General features: G+C 36.7%; 1 protein-coding gene across 1 annotated transcript in view; it reads right to left on the bottom strand.

Annotated features, from left to right (window-relative positions):
• The window catches only part of LOC129758780 (uncharacterized), a 342,805-nt gene that overhangs the window by 87,701 nt on the left and 227,426 nt on the right, over window positions 1–27,678 (bottom strand). Inside the window, exon 2 of the mRNA XM_055756400.1 lies at window positions 53–647. Within this exon, the coding sequence (XP_055612375.1) occupies window positions 53–647 (595 nt within the window). The remainder of the gene's footprint in view (window positions 1–52; window positions 648–27,678) is intronic.

The following is a 27,678-nucleotide window of genomic DNA, read 5'->3' as shown; positions in this document are numbered from 1 at the left end:
TCAAAAGCACAAACAAAGTCCTCGTACAGTCCCAAAGAAGCTCCCAACTTACCGATTGAGATGGTCCAGCAGCTCCCGCTCCTCCCGCATCCGCTCCTCGGTCAGATTGCTCACCGGCAACACCTCCTCGGTAATGGCCGGAACAACCATCGGCTCCTCATCGCTTATTCTATTATCGTAGAAATTATTTGTCTTATCTTCGCCGGAAATGGCACTCTCCCGCCGCCTGGCAGCACTTCTCCTGTTCCTCGGGCTCGTCTCACTTCCACTGCCTGAGATGCTGATGCTGCTGCTGGCGAATGAAAGTAGTTTGTCTCGTAGTTTATTGTCTATTAATCTCCCTTCCACCGATGGCCACTGCTGGGATGTGGGGGATGAGGAGGTGGCCATGGCCACATGTTGCTGCCAGCCCTGGAACTGACTCCTGCTGGATGTGGCTGCCGCGGCACTTCCTCGTACCTCTCCCTGCTGCTGGCTGAGGCTAGGATTACTACTACTGCTGCTTCTACTGCTCTGGATGTTGGCCCTGGAGCTGGAACTGATACTGCTACTACTGCTACTGGTACTGGTGCTACTGCCGCCATCTTCCTTGGAGTCTGATATGGGTGATGATAATTGATGATTATTACTAACGCCGCTGGCCAGGCCTGGATGGGGGCAGAAGTGCGAAAATGAGAAAAAAGAGGAAAAGCTCGGATGAGAATAATGCCAATTTATTTACGATATAGCAGGAAACGCGGAAACGACCTTCTTCTTCGACTACTACTTAGAGATAGGAAACACGTTCAACTACTTTGCCCAAATTTTCCGGACAACAACAGCAACAACAACAACGACGAAAACAACGTAGTCGAAGCAGTATATAGCAGCAGCAGTGGCGTAACTAATGAGCTCATTTGCTGGAAATTTCAATTACTTCTACCTCGTATTATCTATGATGGTTTACGGTACGTTATTTTCCCTCTTGTCTTTCCTTCTGTTAGTAATCAGGTGAACTAGCTTAATTTTTAATGTAGGTGAATCAATCCAACTTTACTTTAATTCACTTTTTTGTCTAAGGTTTGCTTTTTAATACATCTTTCTGTAAAAAAAAATTGGATGGAACTATTTAACAAACCTGCGATAAAATTACTTTTTTTAGATTCTTAATTGACAGAGAAAATGGGAACAAAACATTTACGATTTCGTTCCAAATATCTGCGTTCCTTAGAATTTCTCAGCATAAAAATTCTTTCGGCATTATCATGTTTTATTATGTTTTCTTACTAGAATTTCTTCCCTTTAACCAAAATTCATAGCCATAAAGTGTTCTATTTAAATAATTTATTTATATTTCAATTATATAAAATTAAAATTAAAATTCGAATTTAAATTTTATATAAAAACTTCTAAAATTCGGGCATTTGATTTTAAAATTAACGACCGAAAATCCGGGCGATATCCGGGCAAATTTTGTCAAAATCCAGAAACTACCCGAAAAATATCAAGAAAATAATTTTTTTTCGTCCAAGCTCATCGACAGGTGTTAAACCATATTTTTGGCTTCAAAAAAACCTTTTATGGTTATTTTTATAAAACTTGCTAAAAAAAATCGTTTTGGAGGCATTAATAAAAAAAAAATTACAACACAATTAGTTTTTTTGTGTTCGATTTATCAAATAAAGGGAATAAATCCGGTCAAAATCCGGGCTTTTTCAATGAAATCCGGGCAACCAGGCCGGGCCGAACTGTTCCTATATTTTGTATACATTATCAGGGCAAACCCAAAAAAAACCGGACAATCTGGCAGCATTAGTTTAAACGTTCTTTAAAATTTTATGAAATGAATTTGCGGCTTTATCGGTGAGGGTTAAAGAGTTGAAATGAAAGTCTTCAATACAGTTAATTGATGCGGGACAAAGAATTTAGCATGTTGTCAAGCTTCCATTTCAAATGCTCTTCGCTCTTTTCACCACCTTAGAATTTTCTTCTGATCTTCTATCCGTCTTTCATTTCAACTCTTTAACCCTCACCGATAAAGCCGCAAATTCATTTCATAAAACAAATTCACGGTGATTTCTCCTCTTAAAATAATAAAAAGTTCTTTAAAATTTTTGACGTTAATTGAGTTAATTTTTTCAGGGGCTTACAAGATATGCGACTCTATAGTTACGTCAACACCATCCAAATAGTTTATCGACACCATGGCCGTAGGAACGGGGGGGGTTTTGGGGGTTAAACACCCCCCATGAGGATCCAAAAAAGCAATCGACGTATTTTACTCTACACTCAAAATTTTTAATTCAGAACCTAATTATGATAATAGAGTAAGGTTAATCAAGAGTAACATTCTAGACTAAAAACTAATGCCCAAACTTCCAAAACCCATCCAAAATTCAAAATTCTGCTACATTTTTTAAAAATTTCCTCACTTGTTCATAGAAATTCAGGTGTGAATTTTAAATTTAACCCATTTCGGGGATTCTGATTCCATAATTCCCATAACCAAAATTGTATTCCTATTTTCGTATTTTGGATTCTGTATCTATTTCAGGATTAATGATTTTCAGTTCGAATAATCATGAGGGATACAAATGAAGAGCTGCTTTGAAGTTCTGGTTCAAATTTGATTTTACATTTAATATTAAATTTGAATCATATTTTTCGAATTCATATAAATTTTCGTTATTTTGATAACAATTTTCCGAATATAAAAAAAATTATTTATATTCAAATTTGAAATTAATTCTATAACACAACATTAAAACATTCAAAGCTTCGAAAGGCAATCCAATATTGAAAACTCAGATTTAGATAATTTTAAATTTATATTTTAATTCAGATTCACAATACAGATTAAAATGAAATAATTTGAATTTGAATTAAGATTAAAATTAAATAATTTGAATTTGAATTAAGATTAAACCTGAACTACAGAATTTTGAAAAAGATTCATGAATGAAGGCTTTAAAACTTTACTTAAATTCTTATCTGGAATTAGATTCGGAGATCGTATTTTTTGTACATTTAAGAAATCGTATGGAAATTTGGATACCGATTCAAAGCGCAACTTTTGAATTGAGGTTTATATTTCAGATTCAGAATGCAGATCCAAATCTCAGAAAAAGAATAAGCTTGAAAATAAAATTTACAATCAACATTAATTGTTGAGATATCATATAATATCAGATAATATCATGATTCCTTTACAATTAAATTTTAAGATTCCAAATTTTTATTCAAAATTAGATTGTAAACACAATTTAGTTTAGAAAATCACAAATAAATAGTATAATTTGAGTTTTTCGTTTTATACGAAAAATCCGAATTTTATTCAAAAAACCTCATCTACATGATTTCAATAATGGAATCGATTCTTTATAAAAAATATTTGCTGATCTGTACTGTCAAACATATTTAAAATTTGGCATTATATATTTCAGAAATTCCGCTAATTTATACATTTGAGTGACGAGAAATGTTGAATTAATTTTGTAGAATGAGGTTTCATTATATGACTCATAACTTTTGAATTATGCCGCAATGGTCCGTAATAATGAAGATTTTTTTAAAGCCAAATTTTAAACAGAAATCATTTGTTTGGTGCAAGTTTGCATCAATCAAATCAATCAATCAATCTTCCTTTTTTTAATTTGAGTTATTTTCGTCAAAGGTTGGAATCTTTGAATTTGCAAAATAGTTTTGAAGATTGGGCTTGCGTTTAATTCAATTATAGAATAGGCTTTTATAATAAATGAAAGGCTCTCCTTAAAAAAGCTTATTTTATGCTCAAATCAAGTTTGATCTACCAGACTCTCAAAAAAATTCATTGATTTTAACCATCGATGAATGCGAATTTTGCTCACCTTTGAAGTTGTTCTAAATTTACGATTTAATACGAAAACTTTTTATGTAAAAGTACTTAAAAATGAATATTCATATAGCTAACAACATAATTTTCTAATTTTTTTTGTATTCGTTCGTGTATTGTTGAGCAAAAAATCATAGGTAAAAATCAGTCACCAAAACCCCCCCCATGAGTCGGTTCTTCCTACGGCCCTGATCGACACCATCCAGACGGTCAACGGTAATAAAACAAAACAGCTGTGGCCTCGACTGATTGATTGGAATGCGGCCTGGGGAGCTTCATTGGAGTTATATTATTTAAAACACAAGTGTTTAGCTAATTGAACTGATTAGGAAGAACCATATTTTCTTTGTGTTAGAATCATTTAAAAGGGATTATGCATTAGGAGTAACTTCAGAATTAGTTCGGACCTAGTCAGGAGTAGTTCTCACATGTAATCTAGTGTTAGGTTTATGATGAATAAAATATTTTTATTATTCAAGCTTAACGCCTGATTATTAATTCTATCGATCAAGTATATATCATGTATATAAGTGTGTTAAAGTTCTTGTCTGAAATCTTGATTCGGAATTTCAAATTTTATAAATCTTTTTGAATTTGATGTAAACTTTAAGAATTGTGATAAACTGAAGAAGCTACGTAATTTGTGTTTGAAAATAAGAATCTGAAATGCAGGACATATACGTATTCCTGCATACTGTGAAGTAGGGCCGCAGGAAGGACTGCCTCCCCTGAGGCATGTTTTGATGACAAAATATTTCTCATAACATGCTTTGAAATTTGAAATTTGAATTTAAGTTTTTTTAAGTACAAACCCCGATCGTTTTTGACAACATTCAATTCTAACAACATCTGATTTTGACACATGTGCCAAAACGAATGACACTAATTTAAACTTTTCACGGTAACAAGACCACTATAATCTAGACAAACACCATAAAAATGTTTTTACGTTCTTAAATGTTGATAAAAAAAACAACATCAAAAACAAAAATTTAAAAAAAATACTCAGAAATGACGAAAATGGTGAAAATTTCATTAAAAAAACAAATACAGAAAAGACTAAAATGAAAAACAAAATAACAAAAAAATGATGGAGAATGACAATAGAAGAAAATACGACAAAAAAGAAACAAACATTAAAAACAGAAATAGAAAAGTGGTAAAGGCATGAAAAACATGTTAAAATAAAAATAATTAATGAACTAGTAATGGTCGACAATTAACTTAAAATAATGGTAATGATAATAATTATAGTCTTTTTTGGAGAATTATGTGAAAAAAATGATGCGAAAAAAATTTTGATTTCGGCAACTTAAAATTTTTGGGCGTGTTGTCAAAATCGAACGGGTTCTGTATTTACAATATAAATAATACTTAGTTTAAAAAAAACTAATGAAATAAATTTCTATCTTAATTTTCACTTAGAGATCAGCTTGATCTGATCAAGTACAATTCTTATATCAACAAAAAATTATCATAAATAATTATTTTAATAAAAAAAAATCCTACAAAAAATTAAAACAAATTTTAATTTTTTTTTTTTATAAAAGTGATTTTCACCTGTATTGTGTTTCAAACTGTTTGAAACGCTATTCGAATGTGAAATATAAATTTTGAATCATCAATTAAAATTTTGAAACTAAGGTCTCTTGCAATTTAATACCTACCTCAATGAAATGCACACATGGATATTTTAATCTTGATTAATCTTAATCCCGAATTTGATTTCTGCATTTTGAACCACAATTTGAACTCTGAATTCCTGAATTGAAATTGATTTCTGAATCTTAATTTCCGACAAAAATCCTAATAATTTGAATTTTTTGTATGATTTCTTAACCAGTTCTATCTCCAATTATTTATTCATAATTCAACTCGTGAATTTGAATGAGAATTCGATGAAACTGTTTCTGATATTTCGATTTATGGATCACCATTGTTAAACCTTTTCAAGTTTCAATACTGCCTTAGAATTAAAGGTAAAAATTTAAAATCGAAATCTTAAAAACGGTTTGTAGTTTTAAATATTTTCTTTTCATATTCAAAAATGCTGCGTTACGAACATGGAAAGTGAATCTTATATTAGGTTGGAATGCAACCCCAAGATTCGAATCAGGATTTTGTCCCAATGATGTGTCGAATTTAAAATTAAAAGTTATGAACTGGATACAGAATCCAAAGTCCGATCACTGACAACGAATTTTAATTTGTATTATCAATTCATTCAATTCAATTTGTATTATCATTATCATTCGTTCCTGAAGGGATGTGTAGCTAGTTGTTTTTACAAATTGCTCCTGACTATTTCGGATTATTAGCCGTTTAAAATCCTCGAAGGATTGTTTGAGCCGACTCAAAGTTACCGGGAGTGAATATCTGAACTCAGTATAATAAAGTTCTGTGAATCCGTGAACCCTAAAACCGCAAAAAAAAGGTTTTTCAACTCAACCAATTAACCGTGCTCCCGCGCTTTGTTTGTAGTGAAGTCATCGTTCATCCCTTCAGAAAAGACATCGCAGCTCTAAAGATGTCAAAATCCACCCGATCTACAACACCGTCATCTTTGCTTGTGGACACCGACTCGCAGGCAAAAAAACGTTCCCGAGACGACTTACATCAAGCAGGTTCCGAAACTATTGGAAGCTTTGATGAGCTTTGGAAAAAGATCGAAGATAAAATCAACCAATCTAATGCTCTTCTTGAAGAAAAGATTTATAATTGCCGCACAGAGTTAGCTAAGCGCATCGATACTATCGAGCAGGAGGTAGCTTCAATACAAACTGAATGTTTTTCTCATATCACCGCACTAAACACAGCAGTCACCAAAATACGTGAGGAATCTTCTACATCAGCGGAAGCCCTGGAACGGGTTACAAAGAACCGTGAAATTTTGATCTCTGGAATTCCATTCGAACCACAAGAAGACCTTATGGATACTTTCGGAAAAATTGCGAAACAGTTGAGCTACACTTCTTACCCAATTGTAGAGCTCAAACGTTTAGCTAAATCACCGATAGCTTCAGGATCTACACCACTCATCCTATGCGAGTTTGCCATGAGAAGCTCTGTTTCGGAATTCTTCAAACGGTATATTACCAAACGCAACCTATCATTACGACATGTAGGTTTTGATTCCGATAACCGTATTTTCGTCAACGAGCATCTCACCCCACATGCCAGAGGAATAAGAACGGAGGCTTTAAAAGTTAAAAAACAAGGCCTTATCGAAAAAGTTAATTCCAGAGAAGGTATAGTCCGAGTCAAACTAGTGAACCAAAGTGAAATGATCTCCATAAAAAATAAAGACCACCTTGCTGCTGTCTGCAACATAACCCTATCCTAATAAGCTTTTCTCTTCCTACCAATTTTTTCCTTTGATTCCTATCCTTTTAATCCTTTGACTCCACACCCCTCCTAAAAGTCAAAAAAAAAAAAAAAATTAAACATAAAAAACCCTTCCTCGCAATTTCATTTTTTCCTTCCATCATTCCTTTGACTCCGATCCCTCGCTATCCCGTGACTCCTAGTCCTTCCTAAAAGTCAACCAACAACGCCGTCAGTCATCGATCATCACCATCATGTGCCAGCACCACCGTGACCCGAGAGTTTACGTTCATCATCATCGAAACAAGAGTATCGACGTCGGCCCGATGATCCCACAATCCAGCGTGAGATATCGGCGCCGAGGGCCGAGGATCATCCGTGTTCAAACTCAGCCAGAACCACCGCTTATAGTCGTTTCCCCCATCGAAGAAACCACCGAAGATCACACAATCGAGAGACATCTACACCGAGGGCAGAGGATCATCCAGACTCAAATGCAACCGAAACTCACCGCTAGCAGCATTCTGGAAAGAGAGTCATCCACGACGAACCGAAGACCCCCCAATCGGAGCTATGTACGCCGAGGGCCAGGGATCATCCGAGCTCAAACTGAACCGAATCATCGCTAGCCGCATCCCGCATCCCGTATTATCGTCTTCTGCAAAAGAAAAAATAATGAAACGAGAGTCATCGACGGCGGTCCAAAAATCCCATAATCGAGAGCCACTGACGATAGTCGGGAACAAGGACCGAGCTCAATCTCATTGAGAACCATCGCTAGCCGTCGTATCCCTCCCCAAGTTGAACATCATCGTACTCGAGACGTCGAGTTTCAACGTTCCTCAACCGCTCTCACCATCATCACTATCATCGCCAGGCAAGGCCTCTCGATCGACGCAACGAGCTGTACGGTGCCGTAAATCGTCATCATGTGACATCCCTCCAAAATTCGCATCTGGTGAGATCGAGGCAAACCATCATCGGGATCAAGAGATATGTGCTCTCAGTTTCATCATCTAGAATCTACCATGAGAAACGTCAACAACTGCCAAAACTGTCGTCGGTCCACCCAGCGTGCAGCGAGAAATAATCAAATCCAACTGCTTCTAATTTCGTCAATTGAATTCCGAAGTGAACAACCGAAGACGCTCTGAGAGTTATCCTCATCGATCATCGCTGGCGCCGAGAGAAACTCCACGTGGTCTCCTACACTGACGTCTACCCGAGAGCTTTGTTTTGGTTCCTATGCCTTGCTGCTGGTCGTTCGTTTGCTTCGATCAAACACTATTCTGCAAACCGCCCTATGCTGATGTTGGAAAGTAGCCTTTTCAACGCATATGTTGATCGCCACGATGATCGAACCGGACAATCAGACAGATGGATCCCTGAAAGTTTTTGCTGCTGCTGCTGTTGGTAACATCGTGCTTCTTACCCTGGAGGAGAACTGCCGACCCCGAGTTGCTGAATGCTCACTAAGTTACACATTCTACGAACCAGTTATGAGCTGTGCAAAGCAAAGGTACTTATAAGTCATTCGTTGAACTGCAATCAATTTATTTTCCGTTCCGTAAATTTCTAAATTATATGATCTGGATAGTCAGGAAACACTTTTTTAAATTTCAAATTATTGTTACATGAATATCGTTAAATTTATTGTCGTTCCAAACATGAATTCTTTCCGAAGCTCATTATTGAACTTTGGTTTTCTAGCATTAGTTTATCCCAATGGATAATTATTCCTATAACAATGCCTCCACGATAAATGTTATACCGAAAGCTGTTCTTCATAGTGTTCTTTGTGAAGACATGCTAAATATTTGTCATATCAACGTCCAAAGCCTCTGCGCCCGTCGTTTATCTAAATTCAATGAACTTAAATATCTATTTATTAATAGTAAAGTAGATATAATCTTCATGACCGAGACATGGCTTGGCGAAAGTGTTAATGATACCGTTATTACAATCGATGGCTACAATTTGATTAGGAATGATCGCAACAGGCATGGAGGTGGCATTTGCGTTTACTTCAGAAACAAACTTAAATGTAAAACTCTTATTAAATCAGACAACAATGAAGTAAATTGTACCGAATTCATTCTCTTGGAATTGTTCCTGAATGAAACTAAACTTTTGCTCGGTGTATATTACAATCCTCCCGAACGTGATTGCTCAGATCTTTTGCTTAATCATGTCGAACAATTCGCCTTGATCTATAACAGCTCTTTTTTCTTAGGTGATTTCAACTTGGACCTGTTTAAGCATTCTTCAAGAATTCAAAAATTCAAGGATTTCATGAACTCCACAAATTTTTGCTGCATTAATTCTGAACCTACTTTTTTTCACGCAACTGGATGCTCTTTACTCGATTTACTTATATCTGATTCACCCGATAGTATACATAGGTTTAGTCAAATTTCCCTACCTGGCATTTCTCACCATGATTTAATATTTTCATCTTTAAATTTTCCCAAAATCAGTGAACCAGACGGATACTGGTACCGCGACTACAAAAACTTTGATGGAAGCGCTCTTTCCACTACTCTTACAAATGTCAGCTGGAATATCTTTCAAAGTATTGAAAATCCAGATATGCTTGTTGAGTTTTTTAATAGATTTCTGTTGAATGTTCATGATACTTTTTTTCCACTAAAATTCAGGAAAAATCGAAAGAATGTGTGGTTTTCTAACGAGATAAATCATGCAATGATAAACAGGGATTTGGCTTACAACAATTGGAAAAATTCAAAATCTGTTGAAGATAGAAATAAATATAAAGTTCTGAGAAATAAAGTAAACAATCTCATATTCAAAGCAAAAATGAATCGTGACAAGACACGTCTTAATTTGGATTTACCCGCAAAAAAATTCTGGAATAACTTGAAAAAGTTTGGTTTAACCAAATCACCAGGAAATACAGCAACAACAAATTTTACAGCTAATGAGATCAATAATTACTTCTCCTCAAATTTTTCTAGAACTAGCAATGAACAACAGTATTATCCGAATAACTTACACGGCTTTAAATTCAAACGTTTTGAAGAATATGAAATCATAAACGCAGTTCATTCTATCAAATCAAATGCAGTAGGAATGGATGATATTCCTATAAAACTAATCAAAATAATTTTACCATATATTCTACCCGCTATTAGTCATATTTTTAACATAATTATTAAAACTTCAAGATTTCCGTATCAATGGAAACAATCGAAAGTTATTCCTATTCAAAAAAAAGCTAAATCCCATGAGTTATCCAATCTTAGACCAATCAGTATATTAAGTACAATTTCCAAAATCTTTGAAAAACTGATTAAATATCAGATAACTGAATACCTTAACCAAAACAACATTCTATTTGAATTTCAATCCGGATTTCGTTCATCTCACAGCACAGAAACCGCTCTTATGAAAGTACATGACGACATTGCGTACACCTTAGATAAAAAAGGATTTGCAGCTCTGTTGTTAATAGATTTTGCAAAAGCCTTCGATCGCGTTTCGCATTCAAAACTTGTTAACAAACTGAAAACCAAATACAATTTTTCAAGACCAGCTTCCGAACTTGTTCTATCGTATCTTGAAGGGCGCTCTCAAACTGTATTTTTCAACGAATGTTTTTCTGAATTTGTATCCATACATTCGGGAGTTCCGCAAGGATCGATTTTGGGACCTTTATTTTTCTCGCTTTTTATAAACGACCTTCCATCTGTTCTACAGCACTGCTCAATTCATCTATTTGCTGATGATGTACAAATATACCTCTGCGAGAAAAATGCATCAAACCTGAATGATTTTTACGCAAAAATAAATCAGGATCTTGCTAAAATAAGTGAATGGTCTGATGTTAATCTCTTACCAATAAACCCATCAAAAACCAAAGCACTGTGTTTTGATAGACAGTTAACCTCACAAGTTTCTCCACAAGTTGTTCTTAACAACACTACTATTCAGTTTGTAGACTATGCTGAAAACCTCGGAGTAATTTTCGAACGGGATCTTTCTTGGAATCGACATATTAATGCTCAATGCTGCAAAATTTACGGTGCGCTGAAAAGACTAAACCTAACGACAAACCATTTGGACGTCTCTACAAAATTGAAACTTTTCAAAACCTATGTTTATCCTCTATTTATTTACGGTGATTTTCTATATTTGAATGCCTTAGAAAGATCCGTTAGTAGGTTGCGCATAGCTCTCAACTCCTGCGTACGATATGTTTTCAATTTGTCACGTTTCTCCCGAGTGTCACATTTACAAAAACTACTCATTGGTTGTTCATTTGAAAATTTTCGGAAGTATCGTTCTTGCGTAGTAATGCACAGAATTTTGAAATCCGGAAAACCACTATATTTGAAAAATTTACTAATCCCGTTAAGAAATTCTAGAACCAGGAATATTGTAGTCCCTTTGCATAGTACTACTTATTACGGTAGATCTTTCTTCGTGAGAGGTGTTGTATATTGGAATAATCTTCCCTTTAATCTAAAATCAATTCAAAATAAATCAGAGTTCAAAAGGAGTTTGCTGGAGGAATTCGTGGAGTAAGAACGACATATAAATAAATAAGAATCAGTATGATGGAACGATTAGTTGTTAAGAAATTATTAGAAATGAAACTACCACATTGTAACATTTAAAAAGATTTTTATCTTACGTTGCAAGATTCAATAAACAATAATAATAATAAAAAAAAAAAAATTAGTAACCAGAACACCCGGAATGATTGCAGCCTTATCCGCAATTTTCCGACCCGGGAAAACTCGAGGGTGACAGATTTTTACCAAATTCTGCATACGTAAGCGGACTTTTCCCAAATTTTGTACTAAATATCCGAGTGAACCTGAAAAAAGCGGGCAATCTGGAACTCTTAGCGTAGATAGGACTCAATGTAATTGTCAGCAAAGTTAGCTAGTGACTAGTGACTAGCTAACTTTGCTGACAATTACATTGAGTCCTATCTACGCTAAGAGTTCCAGATTGTCCGCTTTTTTCAGGTTCACTCGGATATTTAGTACAAAATTTGGGAAAAGTCCGATTGCTTGGATTTCATCAATCTAATAACTTTTTTTCTAATAAGATTCGAAGTTACGGTCCTTGAAAAAGTTGTTCAGTGGAAAATTTCCTTAAGATGATTACAAATTAGTACAAAAACCATAAGCTCTATGGCTACCATAGGCTCGTTTTTACATAAGTAACTAAAATGATGTTGATTTTTCAATACAAAATTTTCAGTTTTCCCATACAAACTTCAAAATACAAATTTACTCATGTAAACGTTAACTGAAAGTAATCGTGGATTTGTTTTGAACCAAAACGAAGGTTTTTAGACCCCAGGGTTTGAGAAATTCAAAAATGATCCCAGTTTATTATAGAGTTGAGCTATTCTACACTTAATAATATGATCATTGATATTTATAGAACTTAAAACACCATCAACATAAATTATCAAGGATACTTATTTTGGGGGTCCAAATTATCGGAATCGATTAACAAACGCGTGTTCACTGTTTAATGTAAACTTTATTATTACTCGTTTTCTATGTACAACTATTGGCTATTTATACTGTGTGCTGTGTATGTGTGTGTGAGATATCGAATGTGTCGTGTATGCTATTGTACATGCAGGTGATTGTATGTTATTGCTATTGTTGTTCGCTATTGTCTGCTTTCGCTGTCGACTGTCGTCTGCTGTTGTTGTTGTTGGTAGCCGGCTATTGTCTGTCGCCGGTAATTGCTGCTACCTGCTATTGCGTGTCGCTGATTGGCTGACGCAATTGTCGTGTCGCTGATTGGCTAGCGCAAGCGTCGTGCGTTCTGGATGTCGAACGTTCTCGATGAGTGGAACGTTCTGGATGATTCGATGCGATGACGCAAGAAGGGATCGGCGGTAAAGTACGCCACAGTACTCCCCCCTTAATGGTTCCAGAATTTGGATGGTATTTTGACCTGGCGTCCTGAACGGGTTCGAATTGCAGGGGTGCTGTCATCGGTGACATCCAAAGGCTGGGTTGAGTTGGTTGAAGAAGTTGGCTCGTCGGGTACGATGAATGCGGCTTTCAGGCGATCAATTGAAATCGGCGAACGCTTGCCGTTGATGTCAATGATGAATACCTTTTTCTTCCGGCGAAGTACTCGGTATGGGCCATCAAAAGGTTGACTCAGTGGAGGCTTAATGGCACATACCTTGACGAAGACGTGGCTGCAGGTTTGCAGATCCTTTTGGATGAAGCTTGCATTCTTGGCGTGGTTGGTCGTGGGCGTTGGTCGCAGCTTATTCATGGCCTTTTTCAGGTCAGCCACGAATTCCGATGACGGTTGTTTCAATTGATTCTCGACGAAGAAGTCACCTGGCAAACGCAATGAAGTGCCATAGGTGAGATCAGCGATCGTCGCTTGAAGGTCTTCCTTGAGGGCGGTTCTCATTCCGAGGAGCACGAATGGTAGCGACTCTGTCCACTTAGCATTTTGGTGGCACATAATCGCTGCTTTTAGTTGGCGATGAGTCCTCTCGATTTCCCCATTTGCCTGGGGATGGTATGGCGTTGTGCGAAGATGTGTTATCCCAAGTAAAGTGTTCAGCTCACGGAAGAGCTCCGACTCGAATTGACGACCAAGATCAGTCGTCACGTTGACTGGTACTCCGAACCTTGAGATCCAGCCGTTAACGAATGCTCGAGCGACGGTGATGGCAGTCATATTCGGGATTGGTATGACTTCTGGCCAACGGGTGAATTTGTCTATCATCGTGAGGCAATAGGCATTTCCTTCCGATGGAGGCAGAGGTCCGATGAGGTCCATATGAATGTGTGCAAAACGATCCGATGGGGTTTGAATTTGCACAACTGGCGTTTTGTTGTACCGGTGTACCTTAGATTTCTGGCAGGGCAGGCAATGTGTGACAAAAATCTTGCAATCTCGACGAATCGATGGCCAAACATATCGATCACTGACAAGTCGTGTCGTTGATCGTATGCCTGGATGCGAATGATTGTGACGCTTTCTGATGATGGCTTGCCGAAATTCTTTCGGAACAAACGGTCTGATGGCTTCGGTGGAGATGTCACAGTAGATCGGTGTGGAGGATAAAGGCGACTTGAGCTTCTTCAGCAGTAAGCTAGTATTTGCTGGAGGGGATCGCAAATACTGCTGTAGCTCGGGATCGGTTTCCTGCTGGGAGGCCATTTGCTCGAAGTCTATTGTTTCGCTAGTGGTCGAGATGGTTTCAATTCGGCTGAGCATATCGGCAACCTTGTTCGACTCACCGGGAACGTGTCGAATATCCGTTGTATACTCGCTGATGAAACCTAGATGACGAGTTTGGGTTGGTGTCGCTTTTTCGGGACGCTGCTGAAAGGCGTGAGTGAGTGGCTTGTGGTCGGTGTAGATGCAGAACTCACGTCCGATGAGGGTGTCCTTGAAGTACTTGACCGCTTCGTACATTGCGTAGAGCTCACGATCGTATGTACTTGCCTTTCTTTGGGCTTCCTTTAGTTTGCGGGAAAAGAATGCGAGTGGCTGGCATCCTTTTTCGGTGATTTGGTGCAGAACAGCGCCAATTGCTGTTCCTGAAGCATCGACGTCTAATGCTAATTTCGCGTGGGCCGATGGGTGAGCGAGTTGAGTAGCATTAGCTAAAGCTGTTTTACACTGTTGGAAAGCTGCGAGGGTGATCTCGTTCCATTGCAGAGGTGTTTGGTCGTTTCGGATGTTACCGGTAATCATTTGCTGGAGCAACTGTTGCTGAGCGGCAGCGCCGGGTATGAAACGACGATAGAAATTCATTGTTCCTAAAAATCGCTTCATCTGGCGGGCAGTCGTAGGCTGAGGATAATTTAGCACAGCTTCGACCTTGCTCGGGTTTGGTTTGATGCCCTCGGGAGTGATGAGATGACCCAGGAATTTCACCTCAGATTTCCCGATTTGGCATTTGCTGGCGTTGATGGTCAGGTTGTTTTCCCTCAGGATCTGGAATACTTGACGCAGATGCCGTTTATGCTCTTCGATGCTGGCGGAGGCGATGCATAAGTCGTCGACGTACGGGAAAACATATTCCAGGTGGCCCAGAATCTGATGGAGGTGCCTCTGGAGAGTTTGACCGGCGTTACGCAATCCAAATGTCATGAATTTGAACTCGAAAAGGCCAAACGGGGTCGTAATTGCGGTCTTCGGTACGTCTTCCGGTGCTACGGGAATTTGGTGGTAGGCACGTTGTAGATCAATGCATGAGAAAATGCATTTTCCATAGAGGATGTTGGAAAAGTCCTGGATATGTGGCACTGGGTAACGATCGGGAACGGTAATGGCGTTAAGGTTCCGATAGTCACCACACGGTCTCCATTTGCCATTGGATTTGCGTACCATGTGTAGAGGACTGGCCCAGGAACTTTTCGACGGTTGGCATATTCCCTGCTCCATGAGGAAACGGAATTCCTCTTTGGCTTCCTTCAGCTTGTCGGGTGGCAACCGGCGGGGGCGACAGAAAACTGGTTGGCCTGTCGTAATGATCTGATGGACGGTGTTCGACTTGGTCGGGTGATGGTTCATATTCAGGATGGTGATGTCTTGGAATTCCTTCAGGATGTCTGAGAAGGGCGAGTTCACATCAAATGTGGTTATCGTCGGCTCGGAGGCAGCGTTGATGTTGTTCACTTGCAGGTTGGTGAGGTTGTCAATCAGCTTGTTGCGTTTCAGATCCACCAGAAGATCAAAGTGCTTCAAAAAATCAGCTCCAATGATCGGGGATTTCACATCGGCGATAGTGAAAATCCACACAAATGGTCGGCGGAGTCCGATGTCCAATTGCAACCGCTTGGTGCCATAAGTTTGTATGGGGCTGCCATTTGCTGCGTAGAGACGATGAGACGGTGAAGGATGAAGCTGTTCTCGTGGTGTCGGTGGTAGCACGGAAATATCAGCACCAGTGTCGATTAGAAACTGTTGTGCTGATTGCTGATCGTGCACGTGGATGCGCAAGATGTCCTTGTTGAGTTCGATGCTGGATACATCGGCTTGTGCTGGTTCGAAGGAGGCTTCGGATGATTGCGTGCAATCAGGTGATTGCACGGAAATTAATTTTTTGCAGGCCGGGTGTACACATTCAACTTGCCGTCGTAGAATATACACGGCACGTTGGCGTTGTCTCCTCTCTGCTTCTCGCACTTCTGAGCCTGGGCACCATATCGGTAGTGGAACCAACATATCCATCGGCGGGAGCTTGTTGACCGGGAGGGCGTTTGTGAGCGACGGTTTGAAGATCGGGTCTGATCTCGGTACGTCGGCCGCTCACGACTGCGAGATTTTCCACCAAGCACCTGATCGAGACGGCGAGAAAGTGCCTCGATGCGTTGTTCCAATGCGGACGGTTCGACGGAGTGAACGGTTGGCGGATCACTCCTCGGGACTTCCAAAATCTTGTCGGCCACTTTCGCTTGTTCGTACAATGAGGCGGTTGGCATCGCTGCGATGATGGAACGCACTGTGACTGGCAGTGCACGGAGCCACAAGTTGGAAAGAACGTTGTCCGAACACCCGTCACCACCCAGGCGGCGCATTTCCGAAAGAAGAACGCTCGGCTTCTGGTCACCTAAAATCATTCCGGAAAGCAAACTCGTTAGTCGCTGGTTATCAGAGAGGCGGAAATGCGAAATCACGGCGGATTTCAGTGTTTCGTATTTGTCGTTATTCGTAGATTCGGTGCATTGTGCAATTGTGGTATGCACAAATTTATAGCGGGGCCCAAGAGCAACAATCACGGTGTGAAACTTGTTCCTGTCGCTCCTGACACAATTCACGCTAAATGCGGCTTCCAGACACAAGAACCAAGTTTCGATGTCGTCTGGATCGAATGTAGGATAGCTGACTTTAGAAATCAGCGCTGGTTCAGCTGCAAGTGAATGTTCACTATTCGCACCGTCTTGGGCCATGGTGGTTTTTTTCACTACTAAATTCACTGATGTTCCTCAGGAGAGTTTTTTTTTTTCACCACTAGATGCACTGGTTTACTGATGCCACGGTTGGTTCCTTTTAATCACGTCGGGGTCACCAAAATTTGGGGGTCCAAATTATCGGAATCGATTAACAAACGCGTGTTCACTGTTTAATGTAAACTTTATTATTACTCGTTTTCTATGTACAACTATTGGCTATTTATACTGTGTGCTGTGTATGTGTGTGTGAGATATCGAATGTGTCGTGTATGCTATTGTACATGCAGGTGATTGTATGTTATTGCTATTGTTGTTCGCTATTGTCTGCTTTCGCTGTCGACTGTCGTCTGCTGTTGTTGTTGTTGGTAGCCGGCTATTGTCTGTCGCCGGTAATTGCTGCTACCTGCTATTGCGTGTCGCTGATTGGCTGACGCAATTGTCGTGTCGCTGATTGGCTAGCGCAAGCGTCGTGCGTTCTGGATGTCGAACGTTCTCGATGAGTGGAACGTTCTGGATGATTCGATGCGATGACGCAAGAAAGGATCGGCGGTAAAGTACGCCACATTATCTTTGCTAAGCATCTTTAGTAATCTTTCAGGTCAAAGTAAGCCGTGACGAAGAAGACGTTTTGGTCTTCGGGTGCAAAAAAAAACAGATTTCGTTTCAAGTCATTCACCATTGTAGTTTGTTTCAAGTGAAAATTTCAATTAACAAATGTACTCACACCCTTCTTCTTTACTTGAACATTATAATTTTCATTTGAACAACGGAAAACACTACCTCCAATCCTCTATAAAGTCGAATCGTTCCCTTTTCATCAATACTACAATAATAATATCAACACAGATCGACTTATGGAAAATATCATCTCCTGTTTTTCCGTGAAGTAGGGGAAAACTGTACAAGACGCACCAGCGGGGTAAGATGGCCCATGTCATTATTTCTCAAATATACACTAACCTGCGGCTTGGAATGATGTTTTTCTTCATTTTGATTGTAGCAAACAAGCTTTTTCATCATTCAATAGATGAAAAGTTCACAAAATCTACTTTAGTTCTAAGAAACAGAGGAATTAATGAAATCAGCGTGAATCTTGTTATTTTTTATGAGAAACATATAAGGTTTTATGGTAAAACAGCCTGTGCAATCTGATCAAACTACAGCTTATCGTTTTACCACTCATGTGCACTTTCGGAAGACTATAAATATTTTGTTGTATTTTATTAACTTCCTACAATTTTTATCAAAAATCACTCATATGAAAATTGGGGCAGAATACCCACAAGACCACGTGTTTTACGCTCAAATTTTGAATGCTGTTAACTTTTGAGAAAACCCGAATCTTAAAACAAAATGTCAATCTTTTTATTTGCTGATTCCCAAATTACGATAACGATGCATTGTTATAACATATTTTTTCCTTGTTTGAGTTAAAACGGTGCACCAATATTCGACTCGAAAAAACTATCGGCCGCCATGTTTGCCGCAGTAACACTATATCATTCAAAAAAATTGAATTTCGTTGCCTACTTGAAGGCGTTTCATCTAAAAGGATTTAAAATAGTGTATTTTGAAAAGCGAAATTATCGATGAGTTTAGCAATACTAAACGATTTTTAGCCAAAGAATGGTAGTTTACATAAATACGATGAACGTGTAATTAAACATTTAGTGTTTCAATAATTACATTCCGTATAATCATTGCTCTATTTCTTACCACCCTTCCTGTTTGGTGCGTTCTGTCCACTAGTTTTGGCGTTCTACCCCGCGGTTTGTTTTCTGGCTGTTTTAGTTTTTTACAAAAATATAGTTAAAATTGTGTTTTTATCATATTTTTTTCTTTTCATTAAAACGTAAATTCCATCCTTGAATCGTCGTGAATTTTCAATTTGGTTCTTAAATGATAAGTATCGCTGTAAATAGCAATTCTGCTTAGCTGGTGCGTCTTGTACAGTTTTACCCTACCCGAAGGTTAGTTCTTAGACTGATAAATTCATTAACGTTAGTTTTCGAAATTCCAACTCATTCTTAAAAATTCAATTGTCTTTTTTCCAAGCTCATTGTTGAGTTGAGTACTGCTTCTCGTCCTTAACGAATCACAACGTTCGCACATTTTTGCTTATTACAAAGCGGGTAGCCAAAAAAAAAAAATACATTTTGTATAATTTTCATTTTGTTTTATCGGAACAAAAACGTGGCGGCGAAGTCTAGCCGATGAAATCCGAACTGTCGACGAGAATCTTGACTGGGACCAGGTGAAGACGCTGGCTCCGGATCGTCAACAGTGGAGGTCTTTTACCACGGCCCTATGCACCGGAGGATCGGCGCGGGATCATTAAGTAAGTAAGTAAGTAAGGAACAAAAACGTAATAACACATTTTTTCGCATTATTTTGCTTACCTTTATACAATTTCCAAAAAAAATTAAACATTTTCCTTATAACTAACTACACACACGGGGCAAACAAAACATTGATCGTTTTTTCGACACCTCGATCAGCTTCAGTTTTCAAAGTAGGCGTGGACTCGTTTCGAACGCACGTATTATTTCGGAAAAATCATGTTTTCCCGGTGAAAAGAAAGTTATTGAACAAAACACAATTTTTTGAATAATCGGGAAAAGATAGTTATAGTTGTGCTTGTCAAAACTATCGAGTAAAGATGTTTAGTTGCGTCAACTTTTCAGAAATCAAGGTTCCTGAAAATTTCTCTCAATATGCATGTTTCAATGCAAAAATAATTGAGAACCGTGCCGGAAATGAAAGTTGGTTTAAATGCTGCGAAACTGCAGTAATGTGAAATTGTGAAAACAAATTTTTCCTCCAGTGTGGGTTGGTTATAAAGACTGATTAAAAGCCGAGAAGTTCTGAAACCTAATTGTTGATGAGTTAAGCATGAGCAATAATTGAATGTGCGATCGCGACTTTCCGTACCGACTCGGATCGAAAGGCCTATCAGCCACTGGTGGGTTTAACTATATACATACATACATACAGGGTCCAGCAATTGAAGTGCTACATTGAAGTAAACATATAAATTGATCAAAACAACAACTTTTTATTTCAAATTCATTACATTTCTTTTGAAAACAAATTACATATTCAAAATTCACTGGTAAAGTTCGACTTGTTAGCCCTTGAGTTTAACCACTCGCCGCAGACGGTCGAGGAACGCATCGTATGAGGCCCGCAGGTGTTTTTGTGGTATTTTATCCCAGGCTGCCACGAGATGTCGCTTAAGGACCTCCACACCTTCATGTTTCTTAGAGCAGACTTCGGCCTCCAATATACTCCAAACAGCGAAGTCCATAGGGTTCAGGTCTGGCGAACTCGCCGGCCTCTCAGAGCTCGAAATGAACCCTGGAAAATGTTGCGCAATCCTAAGTTGGGTTTTCTTCGCTTTGTGAGCCGGCGCCGAGTCCTGTTGAAAAACCCAATCCCTGGAACCAAAATGTCGACGTGCCCACGGTTCGAGGACATTCTGTAGAACTAGTTCCCGATATGTATTTTGGTTGATCTTCACTCCTTCATGGACAAAAACCATTACGGGTGATTCTGGCCTGCTGTAAGGTGAAGAGTTTCTCGTCGGTAAACACGATATTCTTCAACCTTCCTTCCGCGGCCCTCTTCAGCAGGGCTTTCGCTCTTTTACCCGTTCTTGTTTCAGCTTCACCGTAAGGTCTTGAACCTTTTGGATCTTGTAGGGCTTGGTCTGAAGTTATCTTTCAGGATCCGACGGAAACTTGGATCCGATATGTTGAGATCCTCTGCCAATTTAGTGGCACTACAACGAGTATTTCTCTTAAGGCGCTTCTTGACGATCTTCGCCATGCCAGGTGTCACCACAATAGGTCGGCGTCTCCCACCATACCGTTTTTTTCACTTCCGGTCTCCAGGTATCTTTTAACTGCACGGTATACAAAACTTCTGCACACACTTATATCGGACAGTTCACGAACTATATCCTTCTGCCGTTTGCCAGCTAGGAACAAGGCAACCACAGCGCTACGTTTCTGTTCGAGCCCTTAACTAGTCACAAACACTTTCTTCACACATTTGCAGCGATCTCTACATTTTCTGTAATAGAAATCTTTGAAACCATAAGATTTTTGAAAATGATGGAAAATTTATAGCACGAAAAAAAACACGTGCCTGCGGTTCAGCACCCGCCTACTACTCCATTTCGATTTTTCCACTTTCCTCTGGTTTCCACAAAATCAAATCTAATTGAACCGAAATTATGCCCAGGTCAGTTTTTTTGGGCAAAACTACAGAATGTCTATTGTTTGTTTTTTGAAATTCGCAAGCATTTCGTTTAAGTTTTTTTTTTTATAAACAGTAACTTCAAAAGTACACTTTCATGCTTTTTGTACTAAACTCTAACCGTGTAATTGTATATGTTTAGGTCTCATTTATAAAATCTTAATTGTATACCAAAAATTTGCTTTAAATTTGCATCTTTAGACAAACTATTAAAATTTTGTGTTTTACAGAAAAACTTTAGAAGGGCAATCAACTTTAGAAGCAAATATGGTTCAGAAATTTAAATGGCAAGGTTTACATATACTCTAAACCAAGCCTTATGGCTTCTCAGATTTTTTTAATTAGTTGAAGTTAATTGAATTGAAGTTAATTAACTGATAAACTGAAAACCAATAATGGCAATTTTTGCAAAACTTAGTATTGAACAGAACGGGTTCTAGAATGTTTCTGTATACATTACACAAAAATTTTCACTACCAAATAGAGAAAAAGGCAAATGTTTCAACAGAGAGTGAAAATAAAGTAGAATTCACCAAATTTGTGATCTACAACCGAAGATTGCTCAAAATTTATGAAATAATTGTTTTTTTTTTTCACCGGTGATAGTGTTGAAAACTGATAATTTTTATTGGTTCCCCAAGAATGTCAGTTCAGTTGAATCATATGGAAAATCACAACTTTCCCAGTAGTTTAAAAGTTCACGTGTCAGGTTGTCATTTTTGGGATCAAAACAGATTTTCCATTCAAAACAAAAATACGTAGTACGTAGTCATTTCTCTTGCTATTTTGTAAGTTTCAAATCAGGTACTTTCATTAGTATCCTTAAACTGCAACTGGAAAGGCGAAAGTAAAAGTTTGCCAGCCTTCTTTTATATTTTGAACCCACAAATCAATCTACGCCCATACTCCATCAAGGTTTGTACTTTAGATACTCAGTACAGTTGAATTTGGTAATTGCTTGCTGAATAATGAGAAAACTCAAACTTATATTTTCATTCGTCAAAAAACAAGAACGTGAATGAACAGTGGAAAACCAAAAACGAACTTCTCTTTAAAAGCAAACATCATTGAGGCCTGCTGTTTTGTAATGATTATGATGATGGTGAAACTTTGCCGATATACAAGTAAATGGAAGCGAGATCATTCATGGCGAGGAATTTAACGTGAAGTTCATTTTCCATCAACCGAACTGCCTAGGCTGGAAGTTGTACTTGAAATGGGTATCTTTCAGGGCTGTTAATTTGTGCTGTTAACTGTCGAAAAATTCGAAGAATTTTTCGCCTAAAGCATCGATTTACTGAGAACGTTGGAAGAAGGAGTTTAGCCTTTCTTTCAAGGCATAAACTTCGGGAGAACAATTAGTGAAGGAGAAATGTTTTTGTTTCATTTTTAATGTCTACTAAAAGACGCTAAAGATTGTCTGATACTCATCAAAATTTTGGAGTAAATAGAAAATCAGCAGCTTTTTCTTTCTGTGCATAATTTTAAATTTAAAAAGAAATGATCTCCAACTCTGATATAAAGTTAAAATTTGAAATATTAACTTGTTTTTCAAAAGTTAAACATGTTCCCCGAAAAAAAGTTCCCCAAAAAATGCAGACACAGTTCCAGCTAAAGGAAACGAAACAAATTGTCAGCCGATTTAGCTCACAAAAAATAGAAACGGAGAAGAAAAACAATCAAAATGCCAACTAGAAAAGCCCCGACAAATGATTTAGGACTGTATTCCACTAATTCCAAACCACTATGGTCTGATCCCGAAAAATAGCAAAGCACCATTTCCAGTTTGGTTTGGGTGTTTCATTCGTTCGTATGAAGAGTAGATGCTGACAACTTTGCTCAGACCTGCTGCAGCTTCACTACATTTGGTGAAAAGCGAGCGCAAACTGTGTAAGTCGCCTTGTCCACCAATTTTCCTCCCCATTTTTTTTTCTAGGTTTCAACAGCAGAGTTTCCAGAGATTTCTTGCTGCTAATCTTATTCGGAAAATTTGCATACATTTTAATCCGTTCGTTTGCCAGGCCAGCATCCCGGCAGCTCACTCTTGGGGGGCCAGGATGGACCATCGCTCAAAATGGTGGCTGACTGACTGGAAACAAAACAGTTCAGAGGAAAAACAGCAGCACCCCGTCAGTTGAGTGTGTTCATTCTTTTTTCCCGAACAGATGGAGGCAACAAATCCTGAAGTATGAAGTTTTATAAGCAATTCAGAAGAGATTCTATGTTTAATAAATGAATGTAATTGATAAATGTAATAAGGAAAACTAAAAATTCTATTTCGATGTCCATGCAACATCAAGCATAACTGAATTTCTAAATTTTTGAGATTTTTATGATTTAATATATATATGAATCAAAATATAAGTTTGAGTTTTCTCAATATTCAGCAAGCAATTTGATAATTGCTGTACTGTAGTGTACTGAGTACCTACTTAGAATACAACTTCTCAGCAATTAACGTGAAGAAAGTGATGGTAAATTTTGCAAACCATATCGATCATGAATATTTGGAAGGTTTCGGTTGTTGTTTTATTGGACAAACCTTGATGAGTATGGGCGGAGATTGATTTGTGGGCTGAAAATATAAATGTAGGCTGGCAAACTATTACTTTCACCTTTCCAGTTGCAGTTTAAGGATACTGATGAAAGTGCCCGATTTTCTACTTACAAAATAACACTAGAAATGTGTATGCACTGATTAAAATTCAGACGTTATTTTTTCTGTTCGAATAAAAACCTGTTTTGATCCTAAAAATGACAACCTGACACGAAAATTTTTGAATTACTGTGAAAGTTGTGTTTTTCCTTATCATTCAACTGAACTAAAATTCTCTGGAATCAGTTTTCAAAAATCTAAGTTGATGAAAAAAACACAATTATTTTACAAATTTTTAGCAATCTTCGGTTGTAGATGACAAATATGGTGAATTCAACTTTATTTTCGCTCTCTGTTGAAACGTTTGCCTTTTTCTCTATTCGGAAGTGAAAAAGTTTGTGTGATAGATACTGAAACATTCTGGAACCCGTTCTGTTCCATACAAAGGTTTTCAGCAAAAATTGCCATTATTGGTTTACAGTTTATCAGTTAATTAATTTCAATTCAATTAACTTCAATTAATTAAAACATTCTGAGAAGCCATGAGACTTAGTTTTAGAGTATAGGTAAACCTTGTTATTTAAATTTCTGTATCATATTTTCTTCTAAAATTGATTTACCTACTAAAGTTTGTTTGTAAAACAGATGCAAAAGATGCAAATTTTAAGCAAATTTTTGATATACAATTAAGAATTTATGAATGAAACTGAAACATATAAGATTACACGGTTAAAGTTCAGTAAAAAAAGCATGAAAGTATATATACTTTTGAACTGACTGTTTACAAAAAAAAAGCTTGAATTAAATGCTTGCAAATTTCAAAAGACAAACAATACACATTTTGAAGTTGGACCCATAAAAACTGACATGAGCATGCATAGTTTGAACTCAATCAGATCTGATTTAGAAGGGACCAGAGGAAACGGGAAAATCGAAATGGAGAAGTAGGCGGGTGCTAAGCCATCAGCACGTGTTTATTTTTCGTGCCATAGAGTTTTCATCAAAATTTATCTGAACGATCTTATGGTTTCGAAGATAACTATTTCAAAAAATGTGAAGATTGCTGCGATTTTGTGAAGGAAGTGTATATGATTAGTTGGGTGCATGGTATGAATACTAGAGCTGATCAAGGTGTTGAGAAAACGAACGATGTTTTGTTTGCTCTAAGGGTGAAGTTAGTTTTGAGGAAAATGCTCAAAAATATTTGTAAATTTTGTAATGGTATGCGAAATATTGTGAAAAAACATGTTTGATTAAGTTTTTGTTCTGATGAAAAATGAAAATTATGCAAAATGTGATTTTTTTATGTACTACACATTTGAAATGAGCAAAAAATGAAGTGATTCGATTTTGAGGACTGGAAGCAGTACTCAGTTAAAAATCGAGATCGAAAAAATGAATATTGAATTTTTAACAATGAGTCGGATATTCAAAATTTAACGTTAATGAATTTATATTTCGAATGCTTCACGGAAAAACAGGGGAGGACACTGGGGTCACTTTTGAATTTCTTAAACCCTGGGGTCTTAAAAGTTTCGTTTCGGTTTAAAACACATTCATGATTTCTTGCGGGTAACGTTTACATGAGTAAATTAAAAATTCGAGGTTTGTATGGAAAAAATGAAAATTTTGAACAGAAAAATCAACATTATTTATTTTTTTTTTATGTAGATTCGAGGCTTTTATTGAGCTAATGGTTTTTGTGCCAATCAATTAATTATGTTAAGAAATTTTCCGTTGAACAACTTTGTCAAGGACAAGAACTTCGATTAAAAGTTATAAGATGTTGAATGAGAGCATGTCTAATGGCATTGAGAAACTAAAAATAAATTCGTTTGACATCTCTGCTGGGTGCCTAGCGAAGTATTGTATGTAAGAACTACCTTTCAATTTCTTGAGAGGAACCAGCAGTGATGTGAACTGAATTTATAATTTTTTAATGCTCATAAGTAGGAAAACTAAAAATTCTATTTCGATGTCCATGCAACATCAAGCATAACTGAATTTCTAAATTTTTGTGATTTTTGTCATTTTTGTGATTGTTGTCATTTTTGTCATTTTTGTCATTTTTGTCATTTTTATCATTTTTATTATTTTTGTCATTTTTGTCATTTTTGTCATTTTTGTCATTTTTGTCATTTTTGTCATTTTTGTCATTTTTGTCATTTTTGTCATTTTTGTCATTTTTGTCATTTTTGTCATTTTTGTCACTTTTGTCATTTTTGTCATTTTTGTCATTTTTGTCATTTTTGTCATTTTTGTCATTTTTGTCATTTTTTGTCATTTTTGTCATTTTTGTCATTTTTGTCATTTTTGTCATTTTTGTCATTTTTGTCATTTTTGTCATTTTTGTCATTTTTGTCATTTTTGTCATTTTTGTCATTTTTGTCATTTTTGTCATTTTTGTCATTTTTGTCATTTTTGTCATTTTTGTCATTTTTGTCAGTTTTGTCATTTTTGTCATTTTTGTCATTTTTGTCATTTTTGTCATTTTTGTCATTTTTGTCATTTTTGTCATTTTTGTCATTTTTGTCATTTTTGTCATTTTTGTCATTTTTGTCATTTTTGTCATTTTTGTCATTTTTGTCATTTTTGTCATTTTTGTCATTTTTGTCATTTTTGTCATTTTTGTCATTTTTGTCATTTTTGTCATTTTTGTCATTTTTGTCATTTTTGTCATTTTTGTCATTTTTGTCATTTTTGTCATTTTTGTCATTTTTGTCATTTTTGTCATTTTTGTCATTTTTGTCATTTTTGTCATTTTTGTCATTTTTGTCATTTTTGTCATTTTTGTCATTTTTGTCATTTTTGTCATTTTTGTCATTTTTGTCATTTTTGTCATTTTTGTCATTTTTGTCATTTTTGTCATTTTTGTCATTTTTGTCATTTTTGTCATTTTTGTCATTTTTGTCATTTTTGTCATTTTTGTCATTTTTGTCATTTTTGTCATTTTTGTCATTTTTGTCATTTTTGTCATTTTTGTCATTTTTGTCATTTTTGTCATTTTTGTCATTTTTGTCATTTTTGTCATTTTTGTCATTTTTGTCATTTTTGTCATTTTTGTCATTTTTGTCATTTTTGTCATTTTTGTCATTTTTGTCATTTTTGTCATTTTTGTCATTTTTGTCATTTTTGTCATTTTTGTCATTTTTGTCATTTTTGTCATTTTTGTCATTTTTGTCATTTTTGTCATTTTTGTCATTTTTGTCATTTTTGTCATTTTTGTCATTTTTGTCATTTTTGTCATTTTTGTCATTTTTGTCATTTTTGTCATTTTTGTCATTTTTGTCATTTTTGTCATTTTTGTCATTTTTGTCATTTTTGTCATTTTTGTCATTTTTGTCATTTTTGTCATTTTTGTCATTTTTGTCATTTTTGTCATTTTTGTCATTTTTGTCATTTTTGTCATTTTTGTCATTTTTGTCATTTTTGTCATTTTTGTCATTTTTGTCATTTTTGTCATTTTTGTCATTTTTGTCATTTTTGTCATTTTTGTCATTTTTGTCATTTTTGTCATTTTTGTCATTTTTGTCATTTTTGTCATTTTTGTCATTTTTGTCATTTTTGTCATTTTTGTCATTTTTGTCATTTTTGTCATTTTTGTCATTTTTGTCATTTTTGTCATTTTTGTCATTTTTGTCATTTTTGTCATTTTTGTCATTTTTGTCATTTTTGTCATTTTTGTCATTTTTGTCATTTTTGTCATTTTTGTCATTTTTTCC

The sequence above is a fragment of the Uranotaenia lowii genome, chromosome 3 (genome assembly GCF_029784155.1).
Source record: "Uranotaenia lowii strain MFRU-FL chromosome 3, ASM2978415v1, whole genome shotgun sequence".
Lineage (NCBI taxonomy): Eukaryota > Metazoa > Arthropoda > Insecta > Diptera > Culicidae > Uranotaenia > Uranotaenia lowii.
The sequence above is the reverse complement of the archived record's forward strand: the minus strand, read 5'-3'. Positions and strand labels throughout refer to the sequence as shown.